At 41.6% G+C, this 17,114-nt stretch overlaps 1 protein-coding gene across 1 annotated transcript in view; it reads right to left on the bottom strand.

Moving 5' to 3' along the window:
• Positions 1–3,041: 3,041 nt before the first annotated feature.
• The window catches only part of LOC143293983 (intersectin-2-like), a 39,214-nt gene continuing 25,141 nt past the window's right edge, over positions 3,042–17,114 (bottom strand). The window contains exons 4-11 of the mRNA XM_076605380.1: positions 15,904–15,987; positions 14,822–14,967; positions 13,932–14,046; positions 11,176–11,268; positions 9,501–9,659; positions 8,789–8,881; positions 7,526–7,624; positions 3,042–6,573 (exon numbers count right to left, since the gene is read on the bottom strand). Coding sequence (XP_076461495.1) covers positions 6,454–6,573; positions 7,526–7,624; positions 8,789–8,881; positions 9,501–9,659; positions 11,176–11,268; positions 13,932–14,046; positions 14,822–14,967; positions 15,904–15,987 — 909 coding nt within the window. The 3' untranslated portion in view covers positions 3,042–6,453. The remainder of the gene's footprint in view (positions 6,574–7,525; positions 7,625–8,788; positions 8,882–9,500; positions 9,660–11,175; positions 11,269–13,931; positions 14,047–14,821; positions 14,968–15,903; positions 15,988–17,114) is intronic.

The following is a 17,114-nucleotide window of genomic DNA, read 5'->3' as shown; positions in this document are numbered from 1 at the left end:
TCAATACAGACAGAAACCTTTCGGGAAGCGAGATAGGAAGCAATGAAGGAACCACGCACTGATGCACATCCTTTCGACTTGTGGGCTGAAATATCATTGTGCTTTCAGATCGTTCGATGGGGAAGTTATGAACTAGATAATTGATGTCAAAACTATGGAGTGTTTTTGTTTTTGTTTCTTTCTTCTTTTCTTCTTCTAGTTCCTTTCATCCCCGTAATATCGAAACATTCTCAGAAATGATGATATGATATAGGGTATGATAAGGAGGTTATATATTACTTGTATTGAGAAAAGAATGGTGCTTTTTAAGTCGTTAATAATATCCAAAATTGTTCATGTGCGTATGTACTTTTCTAATCCACTCAGCAGTGTTACAGGAAAGTACAAATTAAACTGGTTTGCATTCGTATGGAATAGGAAACAAGATAGAACAAACAGAAACAATTATAAATAAAATGAATAAAAAACAAACAAACAAAAAACATAAAAAACAAAAAAAATAAACGTCGATTGTGTCGGGATAGGACTGCCAAATATTGGAAGGATTATTCAGGAACCGAAACAGACATGAATTCGGGTATTAAAAAGTTCCTCATTTCTCTCGTAAAAGATTTTTTTCTTATCATATCCGTTTTTCTTCTTTTTTGTTGTTGTGGTTGTTTTGTTGCTCTTCTTCTTCTCCCTTAACTATTTGAGTCATTGTGGTGGTGGTAGAGTGCTCGCACTCTTTACACAGCGAGAGAGAGAGAGAGAGAGAGAGAGAGAGAGAGAGAGAGAGAGAGAGAAAGAGAGAGAAAAAACAACACACAAACACACACAAACACACACACTCAAATACACACTCAAATACACACGGAAACACACACACACACACACACACACACACACACACACACACACACACACACACTGAATGAAGTTGACACCAAAACAGCCCCTTCGCTAATAATGCATATTTCTCTTTTATTGATAATTATCATTGATACACGACGACCATTTTTCCTTGCATCGAAAACAACCACCATTGAACACAGTCACCAAGGATCATCATAATTATGATTTTTTTACCGTCTGTACACATTCTGGCAGATCCTTATCCTTATGGGGGGGGGGGGGGGGGGGGGGGGTGCGGGCAATTGAAAAAAAAAGGGATCATGTAATCGAATGAGAGAACAACAACAAAATGAGCGATGTAAGCTACAGGGTCTACATTCGCAGTAGAATATCACATCTATCCAAAACGGTGACTAGTGTTGAGTTAAAAAAAAAAAAAAAAAAAAAAACGAGAGCACTGCCCCACATGAAACAGACAAAACAAAATGGAATTAACAGACCGTAATTGTTTCATAAAATAGGTTTCGTACAACACGATCATCATTGCAGTGACAAATTATGTATGAGTACGTTCCGAGTAGTATAAAAAAAACAAAAAAAACAACAACAGAAAATCACAAGCTGCTAGGCAAAGCAGGACAAAATAACCCTTCATCCAGCCATTACAGCGGACATCAGTACTCCAGAGTTCTTTGTTCATTTCTAATTTCATATTTCAAACGTCAAGCTAGAAATACATGTAAAAACACACCTCTTTTCAAAACGAATTACTGTTAATGCAACCCAAGGTTGACGTATTCTTTGTTTCACAGAACAGAGCTTTCACATTTCATCATTTCACGTAACATTTTATCTATTGCGCAGTACTGGTCAGCTTTGTAAAACAAAGTAAAGCCTTGTCATGTAGTCCCAAACATAAATGGACCTCTATAGCAACATCGTCATTACCATTATTATCGTCCTCCTCCTCCATCTTCATCATTAATATAGAATATATATTGCTGCCCTACATGCCAGATGGCATAATGAGCAGTAAATAAATAAGTAAGTAAGTAATACATTGAGTCCATTTGTATTTGTGTGTGTGTGTGTGTGTGTGTGTGTGTGTGTGTGTTACCACAACCTTCAAGGCTCATTTCACTAGACTGAATCTATTGCTGTTAACATTAAATTTTGTGAAACAGTGAAACCCCCTAAAAAAGATATAAAAAAAAAAGGATTTGGAAGTGCGCAGATTCATGTCAACTACTCAAAATTACTGTAATAGCCCTGTCAGAAACAAATGAGGGAAAACTAGCGGATTATATTATCGGAATTCCTTTCCCCTCTCGATTTGTGTTATCAAAAACAAAGGACAATGACAGTCTCATCCGGGAAGGAATGGTGGGTGTGGGGAAGTGTAGTGTGGTGTGGTGTGGTGTGGTGTGGTGCGTGGTGGTGGTGGTGATCGGGTGTGTATGTGGGTGTGGATAAGATGGCGTTGTGTGCGCACAAGCAAACTCGTGCGCGCAGTGGAATGTAAGTACAATAGATATGTAGGAAGGGAGGGGACGAAGGGAAGGGGGTGTGGAGGGAAGGGGAAAGCGAAATACATTTACACATCCACGATGTATGGATGACCGTTGTAAAAGTGAACTGAGATTCCAGGCATATTTTTTTACCACAGGCTTGCAAAAAGCAAAGCTTGGTGATGTCGTTCTATTCAGCCAGCCACACATATTTTACGCCGCAGTCAAGGGCACGAGTGATACAAGACCTTTTTCGGAACACCCACAATAATTCACCATGCAAAAACCAAAAAGGCCAGGACGGTTACTGACCAAGGTAGAAGATCTAATCAGTCACATGTAATGATATAATTATTTAATCATATCAGGTTTCACAACCACTCAAAATTCATGTTTCAAAACATCACACAGTATGTTTATGGAATGGTCAACACACACACACACACACACACACACACCACACATCTCTCTCTCTCTCTCTCTCTCTCTCTCTCTCACACACACACACACACACAAACATATACACACACACCACATGAACTTGTGGAGGGTGGAAGTAACTGTAACCAAACTAATAAAAAAATACAACAACTATACACCACAGTTTTGTGCAAAAAACAAAAAACAAAAAAACAACCAAACAAACAAACAAAAAAAAACAACAACAACAACACGCGAATCATATCAATTTATTTCGCGTGCTTCCAACGATGTCGTTTCATCAGGCAGTTTCCAAAAGTTCTTTTATTTACATGGCAGACTGGAATAATGACACAGAAGGGGTGCAACAAGTAAAGGGGTATAGATGGGCAATTCTCCCGTCGTTTTAAATTAGAATGCCAGAAATTCCCGATACAACTTTTGACATTCGATTTGCTGTCTCTTCTATCTACATTGATATTTGTAAACTTCGGTCAGAATCGTACGTGAATGTCACAGCTCCCAGTTGCTTCACACACACACACACACACACACACACACACACACACACACACACACACACATCTCAGTGCATTACATCTCCACAAAGTAAACAATTACATCTCCGACACCCAATGCACAAGAAAATAAAATTAGTTGCTGGAAAGAAAAAAAATACCCATCCGGCTTACACACACACACACACACACACAAACAAACACACGCACGCGCGCACGCACACGCACACACTCACCCGGATAAAGTAACAAATATAATTGGGAAATTCACGTGTGTTTTTTTTTAAAGTGAAAATAAAGTAAAAATGGAAGAGCACTGCTGGTGGTGTTGTTGCTTTGTTTTAAGAGTGTTTGTTTGCATATTTTCACTATGCGGCAAAGTACACGGGAGCGTATGCCAGCTCATTATTAGCAAGAGCAGTCCACATTTGTCTATAATGCCAGGTATGTGGAGATTGCTTATAAGAGCTGGTGAGCCTTGTCCCATCCGATCCTTTTTTTTTCTTTTCTTTATCCAGGCCAGTGTTTGGCCTGTATATTCTACACATCACTGTATTGTACTGTATTGTGGGTTTGTCGGTGTGAAACTCATGTTACTCTCCCCAAACAGAGCGCATCCCCACTGACATTACAGTGCCACCTACCATTTGTTTTTTCTTCTGTCTGCAAGGTTATTTTGATTAAAGTTTTTGAAAGCAGCGTTCTGGAGTTTGGTATATTGTCGGTTTTTTTTTTTTTTTTTTTTTTTTTTTTTAACATCGATAAACGGTTAAGTGGGATTGACGCAACCTACTGAGAAAATATATTGATTTTTGTTGTGTCACTTTCTTTATCTTTTCTGTTGACTTTTTATCAAAAACTTTAACCCTCTGTTCCCAATCGTCCCAGAAGATATATATGTCGGGGTATCTTCTCGATTCGTTTCTACTGCGATGGAATGTTTTGGTTTAGCACTGTCCTGTATGGTTAGACGTTACTGTTTTACACTGCTTTGTTAGAAAATTGAACAAGCGTAAAAGTATAAAATCATCATCATCATCATCAATTATTCAACGAAACATCACTACCACAACGTGAACTATATCACCAAGAAACCAACCTAGAGAAAAGACCGAAAGTAGGATACTGTGTACAATCTGAATCACATGGAAACAATCTAACTCACATTGAATGAAAAATACACTGCTTTAACAGTTGGAAAAGAGGATGGGGGGTGCTAAGGGATGGGGTCTGATGGAGGTGGGGCTGTGGTTTGCAGAGATGAGGAGGAAAGGAAGAGAGTGGTGGGAAGGGATGAGGAGTGGAGGTGCATGACCCACAGATTGGTGCACTGGATCGAGCGCACAATAATGTAAGACCTGAATTTTCGCTTCGCTTTGCCGATTTCCGTTTTCTTTTTCCCCCAAACTTCATGAGATACCACACCCCTTCTCCCCCCGCCCCCATTCTCCACCGAAACAGTCTGGAAAAATCACAATATGCGCTATGCCTCCACCATCTCCACATTTTTTGTTGTTGTCACATACAATGCTGGATGGCATGAGTATAGTGGCAGTAATGAAAGCATTCTAAACTTTGGATTAAAACGATGTGAACAAAAAGCTGGAGGATATACTTAGTGGGGTGGAAGGAGAAAAATAATCGGAGGAGGGGGTTGAGTGGGGGTGACTGGAATGGCAGGAATTAAAAGGAAACTGCATGAGTGATACATTGTAACAAACACAGAAAGTCACTGTCACGATTCGGTGCCACTCAACAATCCGTTACCGCAGTCAGTGGGTGTATACTGGATACAATGGAACAGCTAGCTGCCTCAGAACAGAAGGCAGACAGCGAGCGGTGAATCGGATAGCCTGTGTGTAGAAGACAGATAGTAAATCTCTGAAGGTAAGAGAGGTGGAGGGAAGTTGGGGAAGGGGAGTTTAGGAGGAGAAACGTGTACATCCCTGTGGTCCCAGGCCTGGTTTGGCCAACCAGCCACACAATACATGCACGTAACGCGCGGTGGACATGAAAGCTTGCTGGTGATTCTGCTGGAGAAAAGCAACCACAGTCTGTGTGATAGCTTTCACCCAGGAACGGTACTAATGTATAATAAAAGTCGTTAAGTAATATCACGGGAAAATAAAGAACGCAACCCAGTTAATCTTTAACTGCACATCTAGACATTTACACAAATAAACGTTTAGATCTATGTTGTAATCATTTATACTCTGAAAAGGAAATATAAACATTCTGACTTGAAGCGAAATCTAGCAGAATCTCTCCCGAAGTGATCACAATCCTGTGTCTATATCAGCTCTATGCTTTCTATACCACATACCAGCCATTTCCGCAGTGTGTTAGATGCCCCTGTGGATGCGTTGATACCATTCCAGATTAAATATGGAGCAAAAACATCGGAATAACAGCTGTAGGTATATAACAACTAGACGGGAAGAGATTTTTTTTTCAAGTTCTATCCACTGAGCCCAGTAAAGGAACAGCGAACTGTTTTTTCTAATCGAAAGCTGGGGTGAGTTTTTGATAAAATAGACCTTGCATGATAATGTCACAACATCGTCTCTTAGGATCTCGCTGCTCGGGACAAGCAAAGGTGTCGCCACAAATAATGTCTTTTCATAGAAAAGTGCTCGATCCTACACGTGCTCGTCTTCACGTTGGCGCTTACGTTTTACTGTTTTTATGCTTTGAGTCTTCCTTTCTACTCTTTCTTCCCCAAGGTCGTGGACAAGATCTGCGGATGTGCTCCGAAGCGAGACAAAGTGTTGGCTGTGACATGAAAAGCAGGAGAGTACATCTCCACTCTCCAACAATCCTCCTCCTCCTCCTCTTTACGCTGACACGAGTAAGGCCAAGACAATAGGCTGCAGTCATTCCCACAGGTCCAGTGACCAAGGTTGACTGACAGCCGAGAACGGCGGCAGGTAGAACAAAAATCAAACGTTGCCATGTTGCAACGGGTCGTGCGGCCTGGGGCCAATAGAAACCAAGCCAAATCAAGCTTTCCAAGCTCCGACCAATCGCTGAGAAGCGCCAAGGAGACGTCGACGTCACGGAAGGCGGTGTCCAATCAGCTGTCGTCAACAAGGTGGCCAAGGCAGTGCTGTGGACCAAAGGACAAGAGAGCGGCGGTTTTATGTGTGACCGGCGTGTGACCCGTCGGGCGGCCATCATTTGTTCTTCAGCATGATGTTGGGCATGGCGTTGCGGCGACGTCGCCACTGGCCCAGGTTGGTGGTCTGCTGGCGGAGATGTTGCACCCACTGGCGTGTCTCACCCACGTCCTCTGCCTGTTTGGGGGGGATACAGGAACAGCGATACATGAACAATACAGCCTTTCGACAATTCAACCAGAGATAAAAAGAATCAGTGATAAATCTTCCACAATGTTGTTGCTGATGAGTTTCCCTTCAGAACATAAGTATACGTGCTATCATACTGTCGACAATTTACCCAGAGATGTAAGCACTTATGATAAAAGTTTGCCTAAACAACGTTGATTATGAGTTTCATTTCACTGTTTTTCATGTATCTTTTTTCTCCTTTTTGATAAAACATCAGGCTTTTATTGTTATTTTATTTTTTTTTAACCAAACTACCATTATAACCCGATCAAACGTGTGGGTTTTTCGTAAAAAAAATATCAAAAGATTATTGTTAGGACACAAATCCTTTATAAATAGTAAAGAGTGGTAACTCTCTCCATTCACAAGGTACCCAAATTCAAGTCAGTACTGCTTACGCTATTTGTTAATCATTTCATCTCCTGGCCTCATTATTTGTTAATTTACAAATTCTTTATCTTTTCCACATGTGTTGCATTTCGACAGAATTTTGTCCGTTGCTGGGGAAAAGAATTTTATCTATTGCTAGATTAGAACGTGCATTTGATCTATTTTTGGATGGCATTCAGGGAGACAGAGCGAGAGACAGAGAGAGAGAGAGAGAGAGAGAGAAAGAGAGAGACACACAGAGAGAGAGAGAGAGAGAGAGAGAGAGAAGTCTGACAAAAGCCATGCACATTATTGTGTCTAAACACCTAAAGGCAAAACGCCCTAAAAGCCAAGTTGTTCAAAACCGCTCTCTCTCTCTCTGTCAGTATGTCTGTCTGCCTCTCTCTGTTTTTTCTCGTCAAGGCAATGCCTAAAATCTTTAACATTGAGCAATTAGGTTTTTGAAACTTTAATCTCTCTCTCTCTCTCTCTCGCTGCAGTAGTGCATAGCCAGGCACAAAGCACCCACCTTGAAGATGTATGCCTCCCGTCCCCACTCCTGCAGTTCGAACACCTCGTCACAGTCCGGGTCCACCGTCACCACGCTCTTCTCCAGAAAGAAGGGGTCCTGAGGGGCACACAGCGACACGTCCAATGGAACCGGTTCCTCTCAGACAGTACTCTCTATCTCTGTTTCTTTCATTCATTCCGGCTCTCACTCTGTCTTTTTCCGCTGTTTCTCCCCTCATCTGTGTGTGTGTGTGTGTCTGTCTATCACTGACTCTTTCTTTCTTTCTTTCTTTCTTTTCCTCCCTCTTGCTCTCTCTGACTCTCTCACTTTCTCTCTCTTTCTCTTTCTTTTTATTGGTTTGAATTGACTGAATGGTTGAGGGTGCAAGCATGTATAGTTTTTTTTTTGTTTGTTTTTTTTTTTTGATTTTTTTTTGTTTTTTTGATGAAACAAAATATGAATTTATGTTGTTGCCCCCTTGTCAAAAGACCTTTATTGGCAATGACAATAAATAATTCCAGTATCCAGTGCCCAGTGTCACTCTCTCTTTCTTTCTCCCTCTCTCTCCTTCCCTCTTCTTCATGATTTGGTTGATTCTTCTTGCCCTTCTTATTGAAAGGGTGTATTGAAAGGAATCTTCATTTTTTACCATTTAAAACAAAACAAAACATTCGAAGTGAGTTCTTTTAAAATGTGCGCTTCGCAGTTTCTTTGATTTCAATTATACATGAAAACACAAAGACTACGAAGATGAATAATCATATGGTAATGTAAGCTTGATAAAATCATGAACCAATAACGGTGACAAAAACAAAAGGATCGGATTTCATAAACCAAACGTGTCTAAATCATAAAGGATTTCTCTCTTTCACTGTTTGAATTTGACTGCAGACTAAACAGCTTTGGTGAAGGCTTTGCTTTATTCAGCGTGGAGTGATGTGAAAGCTGAGGACAATAAAAAGACGTCAGAAACACCACCGTGTATTATAAGAACCGTAAGAGTGTATGTGTTTTTCCACGCTCATTTAAATCTACTCTCCAAATACCACAAAAAGTTTCAGAAGTCGAAACACCCAAGATGTGAACTCTGAAGGATACCATGTTAATCTAGACAGCGTCTCAAAGGATTCTGCCACAACAGTTGCATTGTTGCTTGTATCACCATCACAGCCAGCCTTAGAAATGTCATTAGATGTTGGTGGTGTTCTCATATTTCTTTGAAAAATGAAAAGGAGGGGTGGACTACGTTATATATCATAGGACAAGCACTTATGAACTTACCCTGACAGGTTGATATTTGCCGCTCTTCTCTCTGACAAGAACCATTGCAGCCTGTTCACCCAACACCATGTTGTTGTTATTGTTGTTCTGGCTCTGTGGAAAAAACAGAAAGCAACAGAAAAGTTATTTTCATTATAGCATACTCACAACCGGACACTATTCAATGTACGTTTTTCAGTGGACATTATTCTTAAAACATTCAACTCATAGCAATGTTCTTTCATGAGATAATGTCTTTCTGGATGCTGCTGTGAGTTTTGTTGAGGATTATGGGTAAGCATGTTGACGGACAGGCAGAGAGAGGGGGAGAGAGAGAGAGAGGGAGGGAGAGAGAGAGAGAGAGAGAGAGATGAGAGACAGACAAAAAGGGTGGGAAGAGAGAGTGGAGAAGGAGGTTAAGTTAATTCATATGAGAGGGAGGATGTGTATTTTTTTTACAAAATGTAGTGTAGTCAAGACTGAGAAGACAAGACAAACGGGACACAACACACACACACACACACACACACACAATTTTAGCTGAATAAAAAAGATCAAAAGTAAAGAACAAAAACCAATACCAATAAACAAAAAATTCACAGAAGTTTCCTTTAGCCCTCAATAAATTGGAAATAAGCTAATCATGAATATAATAATAAAAAATAATAATAAAATAAAAAAACTGGTGCAAACAACTAAAACAATCCCAGAGTATCAAGTCTATTCCTCTGACCTGGCAGTAAGCAAGCAACACGGCATGGACGGGGGTGAACTTGATGTTGCGGCACCGCTTGGTGGCCCAGGTGTGGTCCGAGGGCTGGGCGTACCACATCCTGGAGGTGATCAGGTCCACTGCTTCCTTCTGGCTCCACCCCAGCACCTCCAGGGCCACCTGAACACACCAGGAGGGTGGCGTTATTTGGAGGAAGAGGAGGAACAAGAGTTGGAGTTTGAGGATGAGTCCGAGGAGGAAAGGGGAGAAGGAAGAAGCGGAAGGCGATGAGGAAGAATGGGAACTGAAGGAAGAGTAGGAAAAAGAAGAGAAGGAGGAGGAGGAGGCGGAGGAGAGAGAGTGGGATGAGGCTGAGAAGAAAGTGGAGAAGGAAGAAGTTATAAAGAGGACGAGAAAGAATGGGAGTTGAAGGAAGAATAGGAGGAAGAAGAGAAGGAGGAGGAGAAAGAGGGGAAGAAGGGGAATGAAGAAGAGGAGGAGGACGATGTGGAGCAGGAGGAAGAGAGATGGAGGAGGAGGTGGACATGGAGGGGTAAGAGGAGAATGAAGAGAAGCATGATGATGATGATGATGATGATGAGGAGGAGGAGGAGGAGGAGCAGAAGGAGGAGGAGAATGAAGAGGAGAAATAAGAACAGGAGGAGGAGAAAGAGCAGGAGAAAGAAGACAACGCTAAAGATGTGGGAATGTGAAGACGAGAAGGATGGGGGCGGGGGGAGTTTAGGGTGATTTGGAAGAGGAGGATGACGCATAGCAAGATTTCAGATAGCTTAGTAATAATATTCTTTTTTAACTTGGTCATCTTCTCGTTTGCTTTCTCTGCTCCTCACTTTTCTTATGCGTCTGTAATCGCTGTCGGCCGTGCAGTGCACACTTCCACTTTCTCCTTAATTAATGAGCTCTTGTCTGCACAGGCCAAGTTTCCTCGATGAGAATCTGTAGCTTTTCTGTCTGCTATTTTCTTATAATAAAAACAAAACAAAACAGCAACATGTATACAGCGTGAAGATGAGAGAGAATGGGGGGGTGGAGGGGGGGGGAGAAAGAGAGAGATCGAGAGAAGTTGAAAGTTTGAATGTGTGTGTGCGCGCGCGCGCGCGTGTGTGTGTGTGTGTGTATGTGAGAGAGAGAGAGAGAGAGAGAGAGAGAGTGTGTGTGTGTGTGTGTGTGTGTGTGTGTGAGCGCGAGAGTGCGCGCGTGTGTGTACCTGTATCTGTGTCTGCACTAAGACACAGACGAACGGAGACAGACATAATTTCTCACTCGCATGCATGGGCTTAATCATACCCTTTTGACAGACCCATCATAGTCCATCAACTTTACTCAGTATACTCAGACAGGCAGCTGCAATTTTTCCCGTCCAGGCCATCATCCCCTTACCACTCCCCTTTCCTCCTTCCCCATCATCTTCAGACACACACGCACAGACAGAAACACAGACACAAACAGAAACACACACACACACACACACACACTCTCTCTCTCTCACGCACGCACGCACACACACACACACTACTGACATACACACTCTCTCTTTCTCTCTCACACGCACGCACGCACACACACACACACTACTGACATACACACTCTCTCTCTCTCTCTCTCTCTCTCTCTCACACACACACACACACACACAGAGTTTACACAGTACACAGTACACTATACACTAACTGACCCTGTTGACCTCAATCTTCTCCGTCAGGCTGTAGCGATGCATCTCCGACTGCTTCCGCTTGATGCGCACGCTGCCCGCACTGCCCTTGGCTTTCTGCAAGGGAGGGAGGACAGAACCTTTCGTCATCGCCACCATCAAAGACAGACAGACACACAACACACAAGCGCTATCTTTTTTTCTTCGTTTTTTTCCTTTGTCAGTATCTAGCAATCAAGCAACACGACAGCAAGCCCTTCCACATACTTCACTCAAGCTTTTGAAGCATGTGGAGCACACATAAAACAGAAGAAAACAGGGTGTTTAAAAGAAAACAGGTTGTTACAGAACCTGTTTTTTGTATGTGTTTGTTTGTTTGTTTGATTGATTTTCTTTTCCTCCCGCTCTTTTTCCACTTCAGCATTCTCTCTTGTGTTGCAGATCAAAAGTAATCTGTTTGATTAAAAGGCACGGGTTCCTGGTTTTCTTTTCTTTTTTTGTTCTTTTTTTTCCTTTCTTTTTTTTAAGCCATGCAATGAAATGCAAACATGGCTGCACAGGAACGCTTGGAGCGTGTTTCTTTATTCATCTCTTTATTCGTCCATTTTTTGTTTGGGGGCGTGGGGGTGGGGGCTAGGGGGAAGGCTAAAAAGAAGGGAAATGACAGGTGATCTTCCTGGTTGAAGGGGCTTTTTACACAGGCTTCAGCTATTTTTTTGTTTTTAAGTTTGATAATGTATTAACTGTTTTTTCACTTATCCTCTCTAAGGAGATGGATCATATATCCACAATACCCATACCCTCTCTGTCTGTCTGTCTGTTGTTGTTGTTTTTTCTCTCTCTCTCCCTCTCTCTTCAAAAGGGCATTTGAAAACGATTTTAAAGGACACATATCCCAAGAGAGAGTCACAAACATTTCAAAATATACTCCAAGGATTACTTTTACGGTTTCTGTAGTTGCAACAAAAACCAAATGAAAAAAAAAGCAAAACAGAATAAACAGTTGCAGAAAAAAATGACAACAACAGCAACACCAACATGAAAAAGGAAACCAAAGTAAAACAGCCAGTAAAAGACAGAAAATACCCTGTTCTTAGACCCTGCTCCTTCCTTAACCGCAAGCAGTCCGGACCTGACATCCCCATAATCATGTTCCCTCTTCCTCCCCATCTCTCACCCTCCTCCGTCCTCCCATCCCTTCCCCACCCCACCCATATATAACGGCATCCCCCGCCACCCACTCCCCAAAATGGAAAAAAAAACAAAAAAAAAAACAAAACAAAAACCCACCTATCCTCCCTTACAACCGTTTCACAGGGGAAGAGGACAAATCACAGTAATCGAGAAAAAAACGCTGCAGGCAACTTCAGTGCTTTGGCCATTCGATCTGTCCTGATCTAGCTTAATTGCGGGGTCTTTGGCTGAGTGGTGAGAGAAGTCGGAAAGTGTGCCGCTGCTGCTGATGTTGTGGATGGTCGTGATGGTGGCCACGTTTAAGACCTGGTCAAGAATCAGGTCATGTTGTTGGTGGTGGTGATGATGATGATGATGTGTTGTTGCTATTAATGTTATTATTCCTATTGATGTTGTTGGTGTTGACGGTGTTGTTGTTGCTGCTGCTGTTGTTGTTATTCTCATTGATGTTGGTGTTGACTGTGTTGTTGATTGTGGTGTTGTTGTTAACTTTGCGTTGCTGCTGTTATTGCCGATGACATTGTTATTGTTGTTGTTTGTTGATAGAAGCAGAAGTGGTGTACCGTCGACTGATCAGTCCGCAGTTTTGACACATTGAAATTGATACTGCGCTGCTGTTGCCTTTGCAGCTGTTACTGCTGTTGCTTTTGTTGTTCCTGCTAATGTTGTTACTGCTGCTGTTGTTGCTATTGCTGTCGTTGTTGTTGCAGCTGTTTTGTTGCTATTGTTGTTGTGTCGTTGTTATTTTTGCTGCCTGTGCTGTTGCTGTTGTTGGTGTTGCAGTTAAAGGGGCTTTCTCTTCCTCTTGATACTGTTGTCTACAGTGATGTCGTATTGTAAACTGGAAACTGCGTTTGTTATGGAATGTTTGTCTTTCTGTTGAACCGAGTGATTTGTGTTCAGGTGAGCTGACCGATTTTCTGACAGCCACCATGTGGTGAAGGGGTTGCGTGCTGGCTAAAATTAATGGATATTGATGGAGCGACCTTGTGTGTGATTAACGACCTGGCTGTCAACCACACGTGTGCCTGTCCGCAAATCAGGATCTTTCACTGGCCTACGCACATTCACACACACACACACACACACACACACAAACACGCACACACTGACGCGCGCGCACACACAAACACACACACACAGGCAGAGAGGAACAGAAAGACAAATTGCACTGCGTGTTTTGCATGTTTTTGTACAATCTGTGTGATCTTCGGGGCGAATAAGCAGAAGCGCCATTTACATACTGCCATCAGCTGATTTATACAATAGACACAGACTTTCGGGTCTGGATCAGGGTGAGAACTTAAAAAAAATGTTATCCCTGTCAGTCCCCCACTCCACCCTACTCAAGTGTGTGTGTGTGTGTGTGTGTGTGTGTGTGTGTGTGTGTGCGCGCGCGCGCGCTGAAATGAATGAATGCGTGCTTGTCTATATCAGTATATAGCCTTCTGGTGAAAAGACCGTGGATAAATGAAAATAAGAAGAATAAAAACATAAAATAACATTTCACGTGAATGGAATGATATACACACATACATATACAGATAGATAGACACACAGATAGACAAACACACATACACACTCACAGCATTGATATGACCGAGGATGTCCTCAATCTTCTCCCGAGCCTGTCTGATGTTGTCTTTGTCGTTGTGGTGACTAGGGGTGGCTTTGTGCAGCCGGTTCAACAACAGCGGATACCTGAAGCAGGTACCACGAACATCTCTTGACGTATTCGATGATAACTACCACCAGAAAGTATCAAACGTGCAATACATGTATGCAGATAGCTATCGCCAATGATTTGTGCTGCTTTCTCTCTCCCTCTCTCTCCCTCTTTCTCTTTCTACCTCCATCCTCACGCCCCCACTTTCCCTCCTCTCTTTCTGCCTCGTTTCTTTTCCCCATTAGGAGGAAGATGGGGGAATGGTTAGGACGCTTATCTGCCAATACAGTGTGTTGTGGTGGTCTAGGTTCGATTCCCGCTCTCGCCTTTTCTCCCAAGTCAAGTTTGACAAGAAAATCAAACTGAGCGTCTAGTCATTCGGATAACACGATAAAACGAGGTCCTCTCTGCAGCACGCACTTGGCGCAGACATATCTATCTATCTATATTATCATTATTATCATTATTATTATTATTATCAGCATTAGTAGTAGTAGTACTACTACTACTACTATTAGTATTAGTATTATCAGCATTATTTTCATTATCAGCATTATCATTATTATTATTATTGTTATCATTATTATTATTTATGTTGTTGTTGATGTTGTAACTATTATTATTACTATAATTATTATCAGTTCCTGGGCCACAACTCCCACGTCCACTCATAAATTATGTAAGTGAGAGCGTTTTCCATTACATATATATACCCCGCCTTTGTAGGCTAGCAATGCTCCGTTAGTTTTCGAAGGCGTATCATAATTCATTCTGATAGGGACACAAGACATTGTCCTGATCAATGCTTACTTCATGATCCGCTGCACGGGCACCATGAGGAAGGACTTGAGGTGCATGCGGCGCAGCACACTATTGTCCGTCTGGGACACCTGCAGGAAGATCCTCAGCAGCTCCCGCTCCCGCTCCAGCTGTTCCAGGGAGGCCGAGGCCTGCGCCTGCACGGCAAATGCAATACAGTGCAATACAATACAATGCAATGCAATGCAATACGACGCAATACAATACCATCCAACGGAATGCAATTCAATATAATACAGTGTAAAACAAAACAGTACAATTCAATACAATACAATGCAGTACAACACAATACAACACAACACAATGCAATACAACAATACACTACAGTACAATATAATGCAAGACAACAGATATTATAAATACAACACAATACAGTGCGATATATACAATAGAATACAATGCAATGCAATACAACACAATATAATGCAATTAATACAAAACAATACAACACAATACAACGCAACATAATACAATGCAAATCAATGCAATGCAATGCAATACAATACTATATCTATTATAATGATTTGGAAATTATGTGTGAATCCAAATGCTCGTCACTCACAAGAGTCTCTCAGCTCACAGTGGAGTCCGACACACATATGAACATGACTGTGGTTGAGCAAAATAGTCAAAACATAAAACATATTAAATGAATAAAAATACAAAGGTAAAAAAAATAAAAAACAAAAAAACCAACCAACAAACAAAACAGCTTGATTTAACGTACAATAAGATAACATGTATTTTAAGAAACACTATTTCTGAAATTTCAAAAATACAACCAAAAGTTCATCATTATAAAAATCTAAATGGCAGAAATAGATTAATTCCAAAATAAGGAAACCCTGCTCCAAATTAATCACAGGATATTCTTATATTATGTGCAGGTGCGTCACAATAATGAGCTTCGTCATTTTTGTTAGTGATCTAAACAAATTTATTCTTTCATTGCGAATTCTAATACTGTGGAAACGAAGTAACAAGATGGCTTCCAGCATGTACATGCAAGGAGAAACAGACCAAAAAATGACAATATAACCACAATATACAATCAGAGGCTGGTCAGTGCTCACCTGGTTGACGCAGTATTTCTCGAAGGCCAGAAACATGGTAGAAGATTCCACGAATATGCTGCCAATGTTCACACAGTTCAGATCCTGAAACAGACGGGGAAAAAATGTCTGTATCTCTCGATTGAAAGGCTTTAGGCTGCTCGGTATCGTTACAGCAATCCACACACACACACACACACACACACACACACACACACACAGATTGAGAGATAAACAGATAGACAGGCAGCTCACGATGAAAGCTGAGTATTGTATAACAATGAAAAGAACATTCGAAATTACGTAAAAGAAAACAACGCGCGCGCGCGCGCGTGTGTGTGTGTGTGTGTGTGTTATCTAATCACTGTCGATATTTGTTGTTTTTGCAACGTCTTGTAATTTGTTGTTTTTTGGGGGGGGGTTGTTTTGTTTTGTTTTGTTTGTTGTTGTTGTTGTTGTTGTTGTTGTTTTTTTTGTTTTTTTTTTGGGGGGGGGGGGTTGTGTGTGTTTTTTTTGTGTTTTTTTTGTTTTGTTTTTGATTTTTTACAATCAAGGACCAAAACAAAAACAAAACCAGGAAAAGCATTGTCGCTCTGCTTTTTCTATTATCCCGTTTAAAAACTGAAGAAAAGAATGGGCCATTGACGTCAGGGGCCAATCACAACAGCGGACATGCTGTCACTCAGCACGTAGGACCTCAACACGGGTATCCGTATCCATCACATAGACTCGGGTATCACAATAATTACTTCCCTGTCGACTCTCTCACGCCCAGGGCGAGGACGGGTGAGGGGGAGAGGAAGGATGGGGAGAGAAGCAGTTGGCAGTTTAGGGGATGAACAGGGTGGGGGAGGGTGTTGGAAGGTGCAGGGCTAAGGCCTGTCGCTGACGGGTGGTCAGTCGCTTCGACGGTTTTCCGGGGGCCAGAATTTCGGTAGTGTGGTAAGAAAGTTATCGTAAATTTGTATTGAGAGTTTATTTTTCACAGTTAATTGTTTGTCGTTGACTTTGAATCAAAACCTCGATCAGTTACATCTGTCACTGTCCTCATATACTTCGAAAAGACACAAAGTGGAAAGATAAAAAGAAAAAGATGGGACTATTGTTACATAACTGCCCATCACTGAAGGAGAGCGTTTCTGAAAATATCTTAAAGAGATACTTGGAACTTAACATCCACATATTTTATAACAATTTCGAAAAATAGCATAGATTTCTACATGGTGAAGCAA

The sequence above is a fragment of the Babylonia areolata genome, chromosome 1, assembly GCF_041734735.1.
Source record: "Babylonia areolata isolate BAREFJ2019XMU chromosome 1, ASM4173473v1, whole genome shotgun sequence".
In the NCBI taxonomy this organism is placed as follows: Eukaryota; Metazoa; Mollusca; class Gastropoda; order Neogastropoda; family Buccinidae; genus Babylonia; species Babylonia areolata.
Note: the sequence above shows the minus strand (reverse complement) of the source record. Positions and strands in the feature narration are given on the sequence as shown.